Source organism: Typopeltis vanoorti, chromosome 1, assembly GCF_054136105.1.
Source record: "Typopeltis vanoorti isolate ZY-2024b chromosome 1, IOZ_Tvanoo_1.0, whole genome shotgun sequence".
In the NCBI taxonomy this organism is placed as follows: Eukaryota; Metazoa; Arthropoda; class Arachnida; order Uropygi; family Thelyphonidae; genus Typopeltis; species Typopeltis vanoorti.
The window spans coordinates 17,739,149-17,757,032 of NC_143549.1; the positions used below are offsets into that span (position 1 = coordinate 17,739,149).

The window sequence follows — 17,884 nt, forward strand, 5'->3', positions numbered from 1 at the left end:
ATACTGCTATAGGATTAGAAATGATATCCTTCCTCCTCAAATATAAGAATGTGTAAATAAACAACATGACCAGGCTATTTACCTTAAGTCTGAACTCTAAGGAAAGGAAGTGGAATAGAGACAATGGTTCCATTACATAAAGAAAGCTTCAAGATTGTAGTAGGAAATTATAGATCATTTGGATTCTTGGGACTGGTAGTGGAGGGGATGCTGGAAAAATTGGTCAAAAAAAATTCAAGAATATAGATTCTATGAATAGTATGTTATGCCTAAGTAAATTGTTCACTGTTTAATGATAGAACAGCTAGCAAGTTGGATAAGGGATATGGCTGGATTTTGCAAAAGGTGTTTGGCAAGATACCATATGAAACTGTTATAAAAAATTGAAACAAATTGGTATGGATATGAAGATTGCTGATAGACAAATACTGAAACAGTATATGGAGGGAGTAGAATCTTGGAGAGAGCAGGTGACTAACAGTAGGCTGCAGGGCTCTGTGCTTGAACCAGAGTTGGAGTAAGAAGCAATTCTTGGTTTACTGGAGTCAGTAAAATTGTAGTGACTCGGACTCTTAACCCTGTGCTGTTGAGGTGGGAAAATGTAACAAAAGTGGTAAGGTGGAGACCCACAGAGCCACTCAAATAATGTAGTTTATTATAGAAATCCATATTATTTTAATCAATATTAGTGGATTCTTCTTCACAGTCTTGTTCTGTACTAGACTCATGGTTACTGACTAATTCTAAATCAATTTCACTATCATCATCTCTGCTAAATGTCTTATCTGTCAAAGCGTCATCTATAGGTTGAACTATAAGTAAAAAAAAAAGATATTATTCTCAAAATGCCCTCTAAATATTTACGAAAAAAGTATTTACTTAGTTGGTATGTAAAAATATAGAAGACATAGCAGTAACAAATATTTTAGTAGAATGTACATGAAAACAACTTGCATTTTGGAAGTAAATATAATTGCACTTTTGGTAAGGTGGGATCTGATGGACCCCACCACATTTTATACTTCTGCACACTGAACTTACTTGTGTGCAACAATCTGTCATCTATGGCATTGAGTAGTGGGTTACTGGAGGGGAAGCTATACTGAGGCATGACTCACTGCCACATGTTGTTAAAAAGTTAGTCAATTTAAAATCTTTGGGGTCTGTGACACCCCACCTTGCTAATGCTGGTTAATGAATTTAAATTATAATATAAATATGTTAAAATTTCCTATTTGACAGATAATTTAACACTGAGTCCTATCGATGTAAATATACATCGATATGTATATATACTTACAGAAGTTTTAGGACTCAGTGTTAACCTATTTTTTTTTTTCCAGTTATATGTTCAGGATATATTTTAACTAAAAGTTCTTTGCAAATTTCAAAATAAAACATATTTCATGATAATTTATATATTAGTGAAAGTGGCACTCCTGTGAAAAAATTCCCAATGGCAAAAACTTGTCAACAAAGTCTGCTGTTTTTGAACACTTTACGATAACAGTCAATGGAAAGTGTGTTTCAATATATTATACAAGGTGTTTCAAAAAGAAAGTCAAATCATATCAAACGTTTGATATGATGACCGCTAGATGCTGCTGCTAGCACCCAAATAGCCGATACGCTTAATTAATGAGCGTAGCGGCTCATTAATAAAAACCACATTTTCATTATTAAATATAATTATTTGAAATCGGGTCATTCATTTTGAAACACCCTGTAGAAAATTATTGTGAAAAAGAATGTGATGCAAAAAGTAATAGTGTGTGGTTTTGATAAAAATGCACTTACAAGAGCATCAAATTTAAAAAGACACTTGTAGCATTTTCATCCTGAAAATGTTAGAAGCTGTGAATAAGAAAGCAATAAAAGCATTCCCTCTACTTCAGGGTTAAAGAAAGATCTGAAATCTGCTAGAAGCCAAATATAACAGCCAAGATTTCTTTACATCTGACAAAGTTACTGTAACAGCGATGCCATAAAGGTTAATAACCATATCATTGAAATGGCAGTGAAGAATTGTGTGGCTCTATCCTTTTTTTTTTTTTCACAACCAGTCTTTTTAGGCTTAAATGGAGTAATGGCTAGAAACTTGGACTTTCCCTGGAAAGAGAAAGTATAAGGAAACCGATAATTCAAGAGGCCAAATCTAAGAAAGATGAACTTCAAAAAAGTCTGGAGAGACATCTTATCTTTATTAAAATGGATGCATGCATGCACATGTCAAGAGTCAATTATTTTGCTATTAATGTTAGATTTGTTGATGAAAACAATAAATTGATAACTCAGACATTGTGAGTAAAGGACACACAGGCACATCACAACAGTGAATATCTTCAAAAGTTAGTGGAAGATGTTTTAGATTTTCAAATTAAAAATGAGCAAGTTCTTATGTATTGTAATCTATGTTGCTTGAAATATGTTAACCACAATTGAGAAAATAAATTTGAAGAGAGAGCAGACAAATATTAGAAGATGGCACTTCTGCAAGTAATTCACAAAAGACGAGAGCATGGTATTGTTAACGAAGTCTAATCTAATTACAGTTTAACATATGCATTGTGCTGTTCATATCTCTTATTGCAACTAGCAATAAGAGATGTTTAAAGATTGCCATGCCATACAGTTACTCTCATTTGGCAAGTTGAAGCAAGTAACTGTTGCAGCCAGGGCCCCTAAAAAACCAATGATATTCTGCAGAGACATGCTGGAAAACTTGTCATTTTGGATCAAGCAACACACTGGGGAAGCACTTATTTGATAAGTCGTTTGCTTGAACTAAAAGGCCTTAAAGATTTGGACAACATAAATGTTTCACTAAAGTTTACTTTCTCACTCTTCTACTGTCACCAAGAGTTGCAATCTGATGATTTTACACCTGGTAAATTCTTATTGGAGTGGGAGAGCTTGATGTATCGCCTGAACAAAAGTGGACGATTAATTGCTGTGATAGCATTGTATCTTCAATGAAGAAAAGAGTGGCTCTTGTCTTCATGCTCTGTAGTAGAGTGAGGGGTGCCTCTTAGCAAATGTCTGGAACACATTTCATCAGTTTGAAACACTACCTAGAGCCTGGATATAATGCTATGTGAGATTTTAAACTCTTACAATATCAGTCATTCTGTGGCCTTCAAGTTTTGCAATAATTTTTTGCTGCATGAAACCATCTAGATTATGTCTTTGTGACATTACATATCATTGAAGTTTGCAACTCATTCCTTCATGAAAAGAGCTTTCTTCAGGCACAATTTGCTTAGTGCAGCCTTTTGCCTTTTATCCTGTTGAGTGGTACTACATGATTCCTTTTTTTGCAAAATTCAAAAATTTGAATGCTTTCTACTCGGAATTGTCAGTTATACAAATTTGCCACAAACCGATTCATCTGAATTTACAGTTGTGATCTTCAGAAGTAGTTTTTGCCCTAAGTTTTTGGAGACCAATATATGTATATAATTATGATTTGGAAATAGCATAATCCATTTGGTATACAAATAAAAGTTTGGAAGTGATCAAATTGATGAATTAGCTACATCAGAAGATGATCTACAGAAATCAGTAAAATTATTAAATGAAATTTTAGAACAATATTATATGAGAATATCAAAAATAAAGAAAAAAATAATGGCTTTCAAAGGAAAATACTCAATGAGAAGTAAATTAGTAAAATTTTAGAACAAAAAAATACTTTCCAATACCTGAGATGCAACTCATGAAGATACACACACACACACACACACACACACACACACACATTAAAATATCAAATTTTGTAATTTTGTTCAAGTAAATGGCATAATATATATATAATATATTAAGCCATGCCATCTCTGGTACAAAAACATACCGGAATCAGACTATAATGTTTTGTTTAAACCAGCTTTATGATATGGAAGTGAAACAAACACCATAAAAAATAATGCAAACTGGATTCAAACAGCAGAAATGAAATTTGCAGAAAAAATAAAAAAATAGCTGAACATAATAAGTGGGACCATAAAACAAATGAAGAAATTTCAAAATCCCTCAATATAAAACCAGTTAATTATTATATAAGTAAATATAAACAAAAATGTTCTAAATATGTTTAGGAGAGACTCAAAAACATTATACGAATATGGAAAAAATATTACCACCATGTTACCATTAAAATGATGGCATGAGACCAGAACAGTCTACTTGATCTAAAATCTATCATAGGAGGAAAAAGAAGATATGTGATATTTAAGTTACTCTTATAGAAATATTTAGCATGCAGCATACAAGATATTTTAACAAAGATGTTGCCAATTTTATTCATATCAAATTAACTATTTGTGACTTTTACTGTTGTGATCACAGGCTCTGCATATGTTGAGACTGGAAACTAGAGCACTAAATGCTTCTTGTGTGCACATGGACTGGCAAAAATTAGAGGGTACATTGCTCTCAGGATGCAAGATAGAGAGAGAGAGAGAGGAAGAAAGAAAAACCTGCTAACTTGAATATTATTGAAATGTAATAGGTATGGCAATATATTTGCTCTCCAGGGAAAAACTGATGTTAATATTAAAGGACAATACAATGTAAAGCAAGAACCATTTATTCCATAAAGAGAAATGAAATCTTGGAATAGCTTTCGAAACTTCTCAATTAAATGTACTATTATCAAAGCAGTTATCTTCATGCATGCATTTAGCAAATGAAAGAAAGAAAAGTTCATCAAACTGGCTTTCTAGTTTCCAAATGAATAAAGCTCATTCATTTGCATTGGAAAAGACATTGAATGTCTCACTCACTGAGCAAATCAAGCAAGGCATTGTCTCTTTTCTGATCCAAAGAATTTAGGGGGTAAGAGCAGACTGAATGAGTAAGAGAAAAAGAAATAAAAGGAAACAGGAAAATAAGAGAACAATAGCAGGATAAATTGGTCTACCAGGTGGCATGTGTGAATAAGCTACTCGAAACTTGTGATCCCAGATTTTATCATTATAAGTGATTTCCATTGAAATTGATCATCAAGCAGAAATCTTAAGTGGGTATTAAGGATCAGATCAGATCACTTCTGCATGACTTGTAAGTACTTATAGTGCATTAAATCAGCTATCTTTTAGTTAAAAAATCAGCCAAGCGCATGTGGGAACACAAGTTTCGAGTAGCTTATTCACATATGCTGCCTGGTAGACCAATTTATCTCGCCATTGTTCTCTTATTTTCCCATTTCCTTTTATTTGTTTTTCTCTTACTCATTCAGTCTGCTTTTACCCCCCAAATTTTTTTGATCAGAAAAGAGACAGTGCCTTGCTTGATTCGCTCAGTAAGTGAGACATTCAGTGTCTTTTCTGATGCAAATGAATGAGCTTTAATCATTTGGAAACTAGATAGCCAGTTTGAACTTTTCTTTCTTTCATTTGCTAAAGCATGCATGAAGATAACTGCTTTGACAATAGGAGTATATTTAATTGAGAAGTTTCAGAAGCAATTCCAAGATTTCATTTCTCTTTATGGAATAAATGGTTCTTGCTTTACATTGTATTGTCCTTTAATACATCAGTTCTTCCTTGGAGAGCAAATATATTGCCATACCTATTACATTTCAATGATATTCAAGTTAGCAGGTTTTTTCTTTCTTGCTCTTGATCTCTCTTTATCTTGCACCCTGATAGCAATGTACCCTCTAATTTTTGCCAGTCCATGTGTACACAAAAAGCATTTAGTGCTCTATTTTCCAGTCTTAACATATGCAGAGCCTGTAATCACAACAGTAAAAGTCACAAGACACAAATAGTTAATTCAATATGAATAAAATTGAATAAAATATGCTTAAAATTGCCAACATTTTTGTTAAAATATCTTTTATGCTGCATGCTAAATATTTCTATAAGAGTAACTTAAATATTGCATATCTACTAAAATAAAGAGCCAAAAGGCTTCACTTCGGCGGTGCAAAAATTATTTAATCTCTCTTAAATTATCTAATTACCTAGTCTCATCAAAACCAATGAGTTTGAAACAGCTGTCAGACTAGTGAAACCTTATAATTAACCAGTAGAAGGCAATATACAGATGCTTTTAGGGGCTGTGCTTTCTTACTTGGTTCATTCTTGTAGAAAAGCTTATACGCTGGTTAAACATTATAACTAAATACTTAAGGAATTGACAGCATACACTAGAAATATAAATTAAATCAACTTTAATATATACTTTCTGATATTTTGGCAACGTCATGTTTCCATCTTCATGGGAACTTAAGAAAAAAGACACTTACACACAAGTACTACATAACAGTAAATGAGAAATGAAGCGAGTTCTTGGCCTTTGGGCTGAAGTTCTTCTCATACGTTTCCCAAATTTTGGGGCAGCCTCATGCATCCAAATTTGTCGAGGTTTGGCATGTTCCTAAGGACTTAGGCTGATTCCATGAATAGTCTTTCATATTTGAACTTGCTGTGGTGTATTACTGTGGCTTTCTTCCACCTTATTCTGTGGCAAGTATCCAGAGCATGGTCTGCAAGCCCAGAGTGGCTGTATTGGTGAAATTGGATATGGTCCTTGTGTTCTGAGATTCTGATATTTCCTGTCCTGCCTGTTTGGCCAAATTAGGGCAATTTACAGCTGCAAGGGACCTGGTATACACCAGGTAGGTCTAGGGGAAGTGGTTGGTCTTTAGTGTCTTTAGGTCATTTGAAAAACTTTATCCTACACAGCTCGCTTCAACCCACAGAACATCAACTACAACTTTCCTTAACGCGGACCTCCAAAACATCCTCCGATGGGCTCAGATAACCTCGTCAACTTCAACGCTAGTAAAACCCAGTTCTGTCTTATTTCCCACAAAAGAGAACCATTTTCCCCCAGTATTATTTTTGATAACGCTCAAATCCCCAGACAAGATGAAATTTCTCTTCTCGGAATTACCATGACATCAGGCCTCTCCTGGCATAAACACATTGCACCCATTGCATCCTCATCTTCCAAAAAACTAGGCTTTCTTTCGCTCAAGTTGTTACTTCACTTCAAAACAATTGTTAACCTTATACAAATTGCAGATCTGCCCAGCTATCGGATACTGTTCTCACATTTGGAGTGTGGCTCCTAAAAGCTCCCCCAAAATACTTGATCAATATAGAGGAGAGCAATTAGAGTGATAAATGATCCATCTCTTACCGACTCACTCCCCACTTTAACATAGATGTTTAGTCTTTGCAATTTGTATATTCTACAAATATTTTCACGGAAAATGCTCATCTGAAACAATATCAATAATTCCCCCTCTCTGTAACATGTACCTATTGGAACATGTACAGCCACCTCCTAACATCCCTTCACAGTACACCTTGAAACCACAGAATAAGTTTCTTTTCCTCCTCCTTCATCCTTGCTACTGCTGTACTGTGGAACAGTCTTCCCTCTAAGGTATTTCCCAAGGAATGCAATACACAGGCTTTCAAATCGAATGTTAACAAGTTCATCCCTTCTCAATCCACTATCCATATACACTACTGAAGTACTATAAGTTGACCAGCCAACCTCTCGTATATGGGCCCAACATTTAAAAAAAAAAAAAAAAAGTTAATATTTTCAATGTTTCTGCCCATTTTCTTTGTCATTGTCATACCAAGTTTATTACAACAGTTGTTCCATTTAGTTAGGGAATCTTGCAGTTGTACTGGATTTATTTAAAAGTATAAAACCATCTGCATGAAGTAAAGAGTTCAGATTAACATCTCCAATTTTGATATCAGGTTTAATACCAATTTCCTTCATAATGTGATCCATATAGGTAAGGAATAACATAGAGGATAAAGTACATCCTTGTTTGACAGAGTTAACATCAAACTATCTTCCTGTACTTCAATTCTAACTACTGACCTACAACTAAAAGACTAAGCTTTATTTTAAATTTTATTTTAATTTTTTTTGAGTGGCTTTCCTCTTGGCACATTGTTATAAGCCTTTTATGTTATATGCAGCAGTGACTGAATTGCAACAAGTCACTGCCATCCAACTACTGCCCTATCTCACTCATCTTAGTCCTATCCAAACCAATGTTAAAAATTATCAATACCCAACTCCTATACTACCTTGAAGGCACCCACCTAATAAATGACCACCAGTAAGGATTCCTTCTCTGCCAATCAAAAGATCTGCTCACATATGTTACCCATCTCTGGACAAATGCCATGGAGAAGTTTGCCAAATCTCAAGTAGTTGCACTCAATATCTTGAAAGCTTTTGACTGGGTATGGCACAAAGGCTCACTAACCAAACTATGATTTTGTAGTTTATCTATCTCAGGACTTCTGTATTTGGATTGCCAGCTTTCTATATGGACCACACTATGTGTGTGATGGTGGATGGTTCCTTTTCCTCTCGCCAATGCTTCTCCTGCTATATATCAATGACCTATTTCAGTTGACCTCCATCCCAATACACAGTTTTGCAGATGACAGCACATTGCACTCCTTGCTTTCATTTGATTAGCCTTAATCTACACAACTCACCTCAACCTACTGAACATCATCCATCACTGCCCTCAATTCTGATCTCCAAGCATTCTCCAATGATGTTCAGATAACCTCACCAATTTTAATACTAATAAAACCCAGTTCTGTCGTATTTCTCATAAAAATAAAAAAAATAATAAAAAAAAAAAACTTTTTTTTTTCCCAGTATTATATTTGACAATACCCAAATTTCCAGAAAATTTGATATCTCTTTTCGAAATTACCCTGACATCAAGCCTTTCTTGACATAAACACATCACAACCATTGCATCCTCAGCTTCAAAAAAATCTAGCCAATCTAGGATTTTTCTTCTGCTCAAGATGTTATTTCAACCCTGAACAGCTGTTAACCTTATGTAAATCACATCCTCTTAGCTACTGAATGCTGCTCACATATGGGGTGAAGTCCCTAAAAGCTCCCTTAGAATGCTTGACCCAATAGAGAGGATAGCAATTAGACTTATTAACGACCCATCTCTTATCCCCCTCCCCTCCCACTTTCTCATAGATGTTTGGTTTCCGAAATATGTATATTCTACAAATATTTCTATGGGAAATGTTCATCTGAAATAGTATCAGTAATTTCCCCAATTAGTACTAAGCTCGTTGGAACACATGCAGGTGCTGCTCGACATCCTTTCAGTGCACCTTGAAAAACCTACAGAGCAAGTTTCTTTCATCTTCCTTCATCCCTACGACTGCTATATTGTGGAACAGACCCCCTCCCTACACAACCATTGTGTTTCCCAAGGAATACAATGTACAGTCTTTTTAATCAAATGTAAAAAAAGTTCCTCCTTTCCCCAATCCACTACCCATATATAAGGTACTAATGTACTAACCTCTCATGTATAGGCTCAATTTAAAAAAAAAATGCTGCAAAGAAAGTTCTCATATAGTTATGAGAAACAATGGAACTTTTAGCCAAACAGTGTACACTTTTGTATAGTATCTAACATCATTTTTCAGAAATGAACTTAACTTTGAGAAACAGTGAAAGATATATTTTTAAAATTACGTTGTGCATGTAAAATGACCATATAATTACCTTTAGGGTTTAATTAGAATTCAGTGCCAGAGATATATTGAATATTAGAAAATGTTTGTTAGTTTAATTCTACAGTGAATATGACTTATCATATTTCCTTAAAGAGAATAACTTACTGAATTTTATCTATTGTGTGTTTACTATAAATTAATTATTTTTTATACTTGAGTTTCATTCTTTGAAATATGCTGATTATTGAAGTCACTGCACTGTCACAGATATAAATTTGTTCACCCCCACACACACACACTTTTTCTCTAGAACTACAACCTTTATGTTAAGTCAGTCATCAAGGGGAGGTTAACTACCGTATTTTTCAATAGATAATGTGTGCGTTATCTATACAAAAAAGTCTAAATTCGTTAAAAATGAACACCCGCGTTATACCTTTCTAATGTATAACGCGGTAAATCAAATGTAATAACAAAACTAAGGTAGAAGTATTACTTAATATTTATTGAACATTACACTATTCAAATCCAAAAAATTCTTCATCAGACTCAATAATGAAAGAATCTGTTGCGTTAAAAATTTTGTTTAGTATTTCTTCAGCTTCATAATCATTGTCACCGGACACCACTGCATTCCCTTATGCTTTAATGAAACCATTTCTAACATAGTTTTCACTTACAGCAGCCCAACTTTCTACAATCCACTTAACTATATCTTTGTATGACATTCTTTTCATCTGCCCTGTTTTGTTATATTCATGCATGCCATTCATCATGTTTTCCCACTTAGCTGCAAATTGTCTTTGAATGGTTTATTTATTGCAAGATCAAGGGGTTGGAGTTTTTTTTTGTTAAACCACCTGGAATGATGGCCAATTTGGAATACTTACAATTGTTTTAACTTCTGCTGTCATGTATGCCCCACACGAATCCAACACTAACAAAGATTTTGGGTTGAAAAATGCTATTTTTCTCTTTCACCACACATTCTACAGCCAAAATTTCATAACCTTGGAATTTATCCAACCTTTATCATTAGCAGTAACAATATCTTTGGAATCGCAACCTTTTGGAACAGTCTTTCTTTTGAAAATCGCCATCGGTGGCAGTTTGGAACCATTTGCAGTTACGCAGAGAACCACGGTAAAGTTAGACCTTTCGTGCCCTGTTGTAGCAACTGAAACCTCTTTTGCTCCCTTCAGATTCACAGTCCTAGAACTAGGCATGTCAAAACTTATGAGAACCTCATCCATATTCCCAATGTGACAAAGCATCAACTTCACACAAGTTTTCTCTAGAAACAAATGAAATTAAGCTACTTTCGCTTCTTAGTCACACGGCAAATTTTGTCCAACACTAGTGGAGGAACACACACTTAAATTGTTTCTCTTTATAAATCCAAAAACTCAAAATGGGTAGGCCTTGAAATCCTTTATATTATTGTTTTGCACAATTCTTTTAGATTCCTGCAACACACAGACTATAGATATTCTCATACCTTTAGATCAGTTTTTTTCCCTATGGTTGGCCACAAGCACCTTCTAAATGTCATAGCAATTTCCTCGTATGTAAACATTTCAGGACTGTTTCAGCCTTTCGTCATTCACGAACAGTATTTTCTCCAACATGAACAATCTACTAGCGATTCCCTTTTTCCTTTGCTACTTCGACCTTGAACTGCACTGTGTAGGATTTTCTCCAAGAAGTACTTCTGTCTTCCATGGGTAATTCAGATCTAATAACAGTGCAACTAGTTACAAGGGAACGATTACTAGCAACGCACGTGCTTTAAAGAACTCCTTCCTCTGTCTGTACTTCCTAACTCTACCGCTAGTTGCCACACATGTTATCTATACATCAAAAGGAGTGATGTTGGGGGTGCACATTATCTATCGAAAAATACGGTGTATATATATATATATATATATTGTTTGGTTAAATGTTTTTGTTGCTCCCACCCATGTAGTTCTTGACTTTATGATTAATTCATTGTACTCGCTTAGAAAGCAGGAATTCATTTCCTATAAACATCGTTAAAAATAGGGGTTACATCCTCAACAGTAAAATTTGACCATAGTAGTGTTAAATAAACATGGACAAAACAATAGGTTATTTAATCAGTGATATATTATTACATCACACCTCCAGGGAGTTTAAAGACTCATCGAGGGAAGGCATCTACTCTACAACTCTTTGTCTCAGTACTCCACCAACCTTCATCTAAACACCGCCATCTACTACCAACTACCACCACTAGTACTTTCACAAACAACATGGTCAGCGGGATTTGAACCCAGTCTTTTGGCTGGAGAGCGGATATACCAGCCACTCGGTCAACCAGACCGGCAATATAGTAATCCAAAGAAATAAAAACTGGCTTCAAAATCATGGAAATTATGTCATTTGTTTAGAAGACATCCTTTTCATTATACATTTCACTGTAGCATGCAAACAAATATCAAAAACAGCAAGGATACATAAAGGGGTAAGATAAATATAGCTCTTTCGCTAATAATTATTATTATTACCACGGGCTACTCCAGGAGTCCTTAGACTCATCGAGGGAGGCCCTAAACATCATGTTCACACAGCTGTTCAACATTCTCACAGTATCTATCATACCTTGCCTTGAACTCGCTCACTGTCATAGCACCCACAACAGACTCTGGCAGCTTATTCCACTCATTTACCACTCTAAAAGTAAAGAACCCAGCTCTAACACCCCTGCTAACCACGCTCTTGCCCAGCTTCCATGGGTGTCCCCTAGTTCTCCCACCACCAGTCCTGATCTCAAAAATATCCTCTGAATTAATCCTATAGAATCCTTTTAGCAATTTGAATGTCTCAATCATATCTCCCCTTTTCCGCCTATCAACTAGTTTCTGCAACCCACAAATCTTCAACCTGTTCTCATATGGTTCATTCCATAGACCTACTATCATCTTAGTCACTCGCCTCTGGATCCTCTCAACCTCCTCCCCATCAAGAAGGAACCGAGGTGACCAAATCTGGACACAGTAGTCGATGAGGTCTTATCAGGGCTCGGTAAAGAGGTACAATAACTTGTTTTTCTCTGCTCGTCAAGGTATTTTTCAACAACCAAGTGAGTTGATGAGCTGATTTAGCTACTTTCGCAACGTGCCCCCTAAACTTCATCTCCCTATCCACCAACACTCCCAAATAATGTTTAATCTCTTTAGTGAGGTGATGTCAGAGCTTACTCATGTGTCCATATTATTTAAAGTTAGATTTTCCATCAGGAGCTGTTTTAAAATGGGTAGAACTTTTTATATAGAATGCAAGTCCAGTGATTGGGGGGGGGGGGGGGGGTCAGAGAGTTAGTCAGCTGCTTTGACAGATAGAGGGAGCTCCCCATTGGTTCCCTCCTCTTGCCAATTTTTATATTGAAAATTTTGAAAACTGAGTCATAGACTCAGCCCCTCTCAAACCTTCTATCTGGCTAAGATACGTAGATGATGTGTTTTCTGTTTGGCTTAACCCAAACACATTAGACTCCATCAGACACCTTAATAGCCTACATCCAAGAATCCCGTTTATGATGGAAAAGGAAAATAACAATAGTTTATCCTTCCTAGACACCTTAGTTACTTGCCTTCCTTCATTGTATATAGAAATCCTATGCACACAGGCAGGATACATTCATAAACTTTCCCACTACCTTGCTCAACAATATGGCATTATTAAAACTCTAACCAAGAGTGCCGACAAACTTTGTTCCATCAGAACCTCACTTTCAACTGAACTCAACCACATACACAATACCTTCCTCTCCAATGGCTATAGCGATTACAGTATTAAAAAAAAAATAATCGGTTCCACTCCCATTCCCTGGCCATCTCTTCAGAAGGGGTTCAGAAATGCTATTACCTACATCTGTGGCACATCAGGAAAAATCGCTAAGTCCATAAAGTATAACCTCCACAGAGCATTTAAGCCCCATTGGAAACTTGCTACTCTTATCTGTTCTACCAAAGATCAGCTCTTTCCTCTCTCTCTCTCTCAGTGCCTGGAGTTTATAAAGTACCCTAATCATGCAAGCTGGCAACAGACAGGTAGATCAACAACCATCCACTTAGAAGAAACAAATCATATATCTGCAATCACGACTTATGGTCAGTCTATCCTGGCAGACCATGTTTTGGATACAACCCACAGTAAATTCAAAAAAAAGACTATTTTTAGAATCTGCAATAACACTCAGAAATCAGCCGAATCTAAATAAATATGGTTGCATAAACTCTGAAAATTTGGGAAACATTAATTATCAGAGATCTCACCTTATATTCTAGGCCACCTACAATTGCCCATAGAGGGCACATCACCTAGATAGGACTTTAGTCACTCATGGTTTGGCTTAGTATTGTGTTGCATTTGAATGTGTGTTACATTAGTTTTTGTGATTCCTGAAGATGTCTCAGTGACCGAGATGAAATATTGGAAGTATTCAAATCAGTTTTAATCCTTTCTGAGTGCTGTATATATTCCATTAAGCCTCTAACATAAAGGACTCAGCATTCAACTAAAAAAAGACTGGTGACAACATACATATGGAGCACAGCATTACATGGTTGTGAGGCTTGAACAAAACAAGACACCAAAAAGTTGAAAGCACTGAAACTTTGGTGCTGGCAAAGAGGATGATGGGAATTAATTGGATGGAAAGAAAGACTAATGAAAAGGTGAACAAACATGGTTCAAGAAGAGCAGTAAAAACTGAACCACATCAGTAAGAGGAGGAGGGGGGGGGGCTGATTAGACACCACCTGAGGCATGGAGGAATGCTTACAGAAATCATGGAGGAGACTATAGAAGGAAAGATGCCAAGAATCTACTATATAAACAACTTTAACAATAATAACTGGAGCTAAAAGCTATGTTGAAATAAAAAGGACAGCACAAGATTCTTAGGACACTATAATGTACAACTTGCTTTTTCAATGCGTGTGTGTGTGTGTGTGTGTGTGTGTGTGTGTGTGTGTGTGTGTGTGTGTGTGTGTGTGTGTTGAAAAGCTTCAAGACACATGAGAATGAATTTCAGCTATTAAATCGTTTGCCCCAACTTCTTCACATTTTTCTATTTTAAGTGCTTGAATCACTTAAAATGGCAAAATTGTGCTTGAAGCAGATCAGTGATGTCCTTTCTAGAAACCTCAAGTTGTGATTGGTTAACAACATCAATAACTGCTTCTCTTGCACAACTTCTGCTGCTTCTTTAATATTAGCAATGAACTAAGCACAGTAGTTAGTAAAAAAAAAAAAAAAAATCAAATAAAAAAAATTCAATTCTCTATATGAAAATTGTTACAACTCCAGACCAAACCTCCCTGATGAAAAAGTAATTTTAACCTTTCAGACCATATACTGACACAACCAGAAACCGGCATGCTTAAGGATTTAATTTTGCCATCGCCCTGGATCATATTCTTAAGATTGATATCATTAGTAATGTAGAGAAAGTGCTATTATCATTTCAACTTCAAGACCTCTGAACCAAAATATAACACCTCAAGAAAAAAAGGGCTCTCTCTCTCAAACTTGAAAAAAGGACAAATAACAATCTTAAAAGCAGACAAAGCTAATGCCACTGTCCTTTTGAACATGAGGGACTACATAGCCAAGATTCAGAGTTACTATCAGATTCATCAACATATCACAGATTAGAGTCAGACCCAACATGGAAAAACAAGGACACTAATAACCTATTAATGGAACATGACTAATTTGTCCACAGACTTGCAACGGAATCTAAAGTTGCTACACCCATAGATGCCATGATTGTATAGTGCCCCAAAAGTACACAAAAGTGCTGTTCTGCTATGCCTGATCGTTGACAGAAGAAATTCTATGTATTTATTGTCCAAACACCTCTTCAGCTTCCTAAAAGGACATATCAGAAAATCAGACACATTAAGAATACAAAGCACTTTATTGAAAAATTAAAAAAGCATCCTGATCTTAAAGACAGACATTCCTGCTAGCTTGGACGTGTTGTCTTTATTCACCAACGTCCCAGTAGAAGTTATCAGTACCCTATACAATCTCTTTCCAGAAGATATGGCTCACCTTTTTCGTCATTGCCTCAAATCTAATTATTTTAAATGGAATGACATGATATATGAACAACTAAATGGCTTAGCTATGGGCAGTCCCCTCTCACTGCCCTGTTCAGATCTGTTCATGGAAAAGCTAGAAACGGTCATCCTTTCAAAATTAGACCAAAACATTTAGTATGGTGGAGGTATATAGATGTCTTCATAATTTGGAGAGACACAAAAACGGCTCTTTTTAACAAAAATTAATGCTTTCCATCAAAAAATAAAATTCACTTTGGAACTGGAAAAAGATAACTACCATTTCTGGATACCATAATCAAGAAACTAGCAGATGGACAAATCAAACTAAGTCTATGTAGATCAACATACACACACTGGATGCTACCTTCATTTGAAATCAACTCGCCATATTTCCCAGAAGCTCAGCATATGCTCAAAAATATAGCCACCAACATTTTCTCAGAAGAAAAAGATCTCTGATGAACTTACTCAAATATCAGAGAATTAATAAACAATGACTATCCAAGGAATTTAATCAACAGGATTCTTCATAGCAATCCTCGACGACAACAACAACCTACCACCACTCAATACAGATCTTCCATAGTTATTCCTTATTTGGGTACAGTGTCAAAAAAGATTTCAACATCAGAGTTGTGTTCAAACCTGTAAAGACTGTCTGCCACGTTTTAAGATCGCCAAAAGACATTAATGCTTTCTTCAAACATGCTGGAGTGTGCAACATCCCATGCTCTTGTGGCCTAAACTATATAGGACAGACGTCGAAGTCTCGAAATCCAAAAGAAAAAAAAACATATAGGTGATGTTAATAACAGAACAGACAATTCAGGTTTATTTAGCCCATTTTGCAATTACAAACTACACCATTGATTGGGATAGGAACTCCATGCCTTATCTAGAAGAAGAATTCCGTTGTAAAAACTTCAAGGAAGCCATAGTAGTCCTCCATTCTGAAGAAAATCTTAACAGAAACCAATTGAATGATAATAGCTGACATATGGAAAACCTTAAGATCTCTTTATGCCAGAATTTCATTTCACTCATAACTACAGAACGTGCTCACACAACAGTGACTAATACAACACGCTCCATGTGTGTAATGTTACACATCTCTTTCGATTTTTTTAAAATTTATACGATAGTGTTACTCCATTTTCTCTGTACTAGCCACTTTGAGTTTTCTCTTACCATTATAAGTCCTGAAGAAGTCGAACAGCTCCGCTGACGAAACTTGTTGACATTATATGTTTACAAATCACTGGTCATTAAAAATCATATATTTCAGTTTAAATTAAGCACAGTAGTATTTTATTGTATTGTTCAGATACTGTGTGGGGTTTGTTATGCCATATTTTTGATTTTGTTAATACTTGGGATGGGGGATGGTAGAGAAAACATTCTACCTTATAGGCACATTGCTGTTAAAGAAAACTCACTACCAAATCAATTACTGTATTAAATTATTCTTGCAGTCCCTATACTTATGGTCTAGTGCCCCAACTGTATATCTCATGATATACATTTACAATATGTATATTGTTTATATTTCTACATTATAGCATATTTTAAAAATATCTTGAATCTTGTCAGTTATGTAAATTATTATGATAAAAGAATTTGTAGTGTATTTTAAAACTATTTTGAATCTGTCACTAATGCAAATTTTGTTTGCTGTTAATTATAGGTTGAGAGTGAAAAAATAGCATGCCAAAACCACACAGCAGACCAACAACATTTATTGAATGATTTCTACAACAATATCAACAATCTTATTGAGAAACAGGATATGTGTTTTACCAAAGTGGATCAGGGTACTTCTAATGCATCATCTAAAAATTCTGAATTTTGCAAGGTAAATATCTAGGAAACAATAGCCCATTTTTCCTAAAGTAGTAGATGTCATTACTTTTTTTCTCCATAAGTTATATTTTGTTAATAAGTGGAAATATTTATTTCATATTACGTGGGCTGTTCAATAAGTAATAAGACTAATTTTACTGTGGCAAAACCACTCATCACAATATTAATTTCTGTGGAATAAAGAAAGGTTGCTGTATGCATTAACAAAAAAGGTGATAGATGGCGTATACAGGCTGATGTGCCAGAGTGTCACGTGACTAAATGCAAGTGCTCATCGGAGCACCTACAAGGTGCGACCAGTCTTCGAAATGGAAACGTCCTTGGAACAGCGTTATGCAATTAAATTTTGTGTGTGTTTGCAAAAATCAGCATTGGACACTTTTAACACGATACATGAAGCTTTCCACGATGAAGCAATGTCGAGGGCATTTTTTTTTTTTC

The 17,884-nt window shown here is 35.4% G+C and overlaps 1 protein-coding gene across 2 annotated transcripts in view; it reads left to right on the forward strand.

The window, feature by feature from the left end:
* The window catches only part of LOC150109817 (kinesin-like protein KIF11), a 575,645-nt gene that overhangs the window by 346,344 nt on the left and 211,417 nt on the right, over window positions 1–17,884 (forward strand). For both annotated transcript variants that reach the window (XM_090396826.1, XM_090396834.1), the window contains exon 17: window positions 17,268–17,435. In XM_090396826.1, the coding sequence (XP_090252952.1) occupies window positions 17,268–17,435 (168 nt within the window). The remainder of the gene's footprint in view (window positions 1–17,267; window positions 17,436–17,884) is intronic.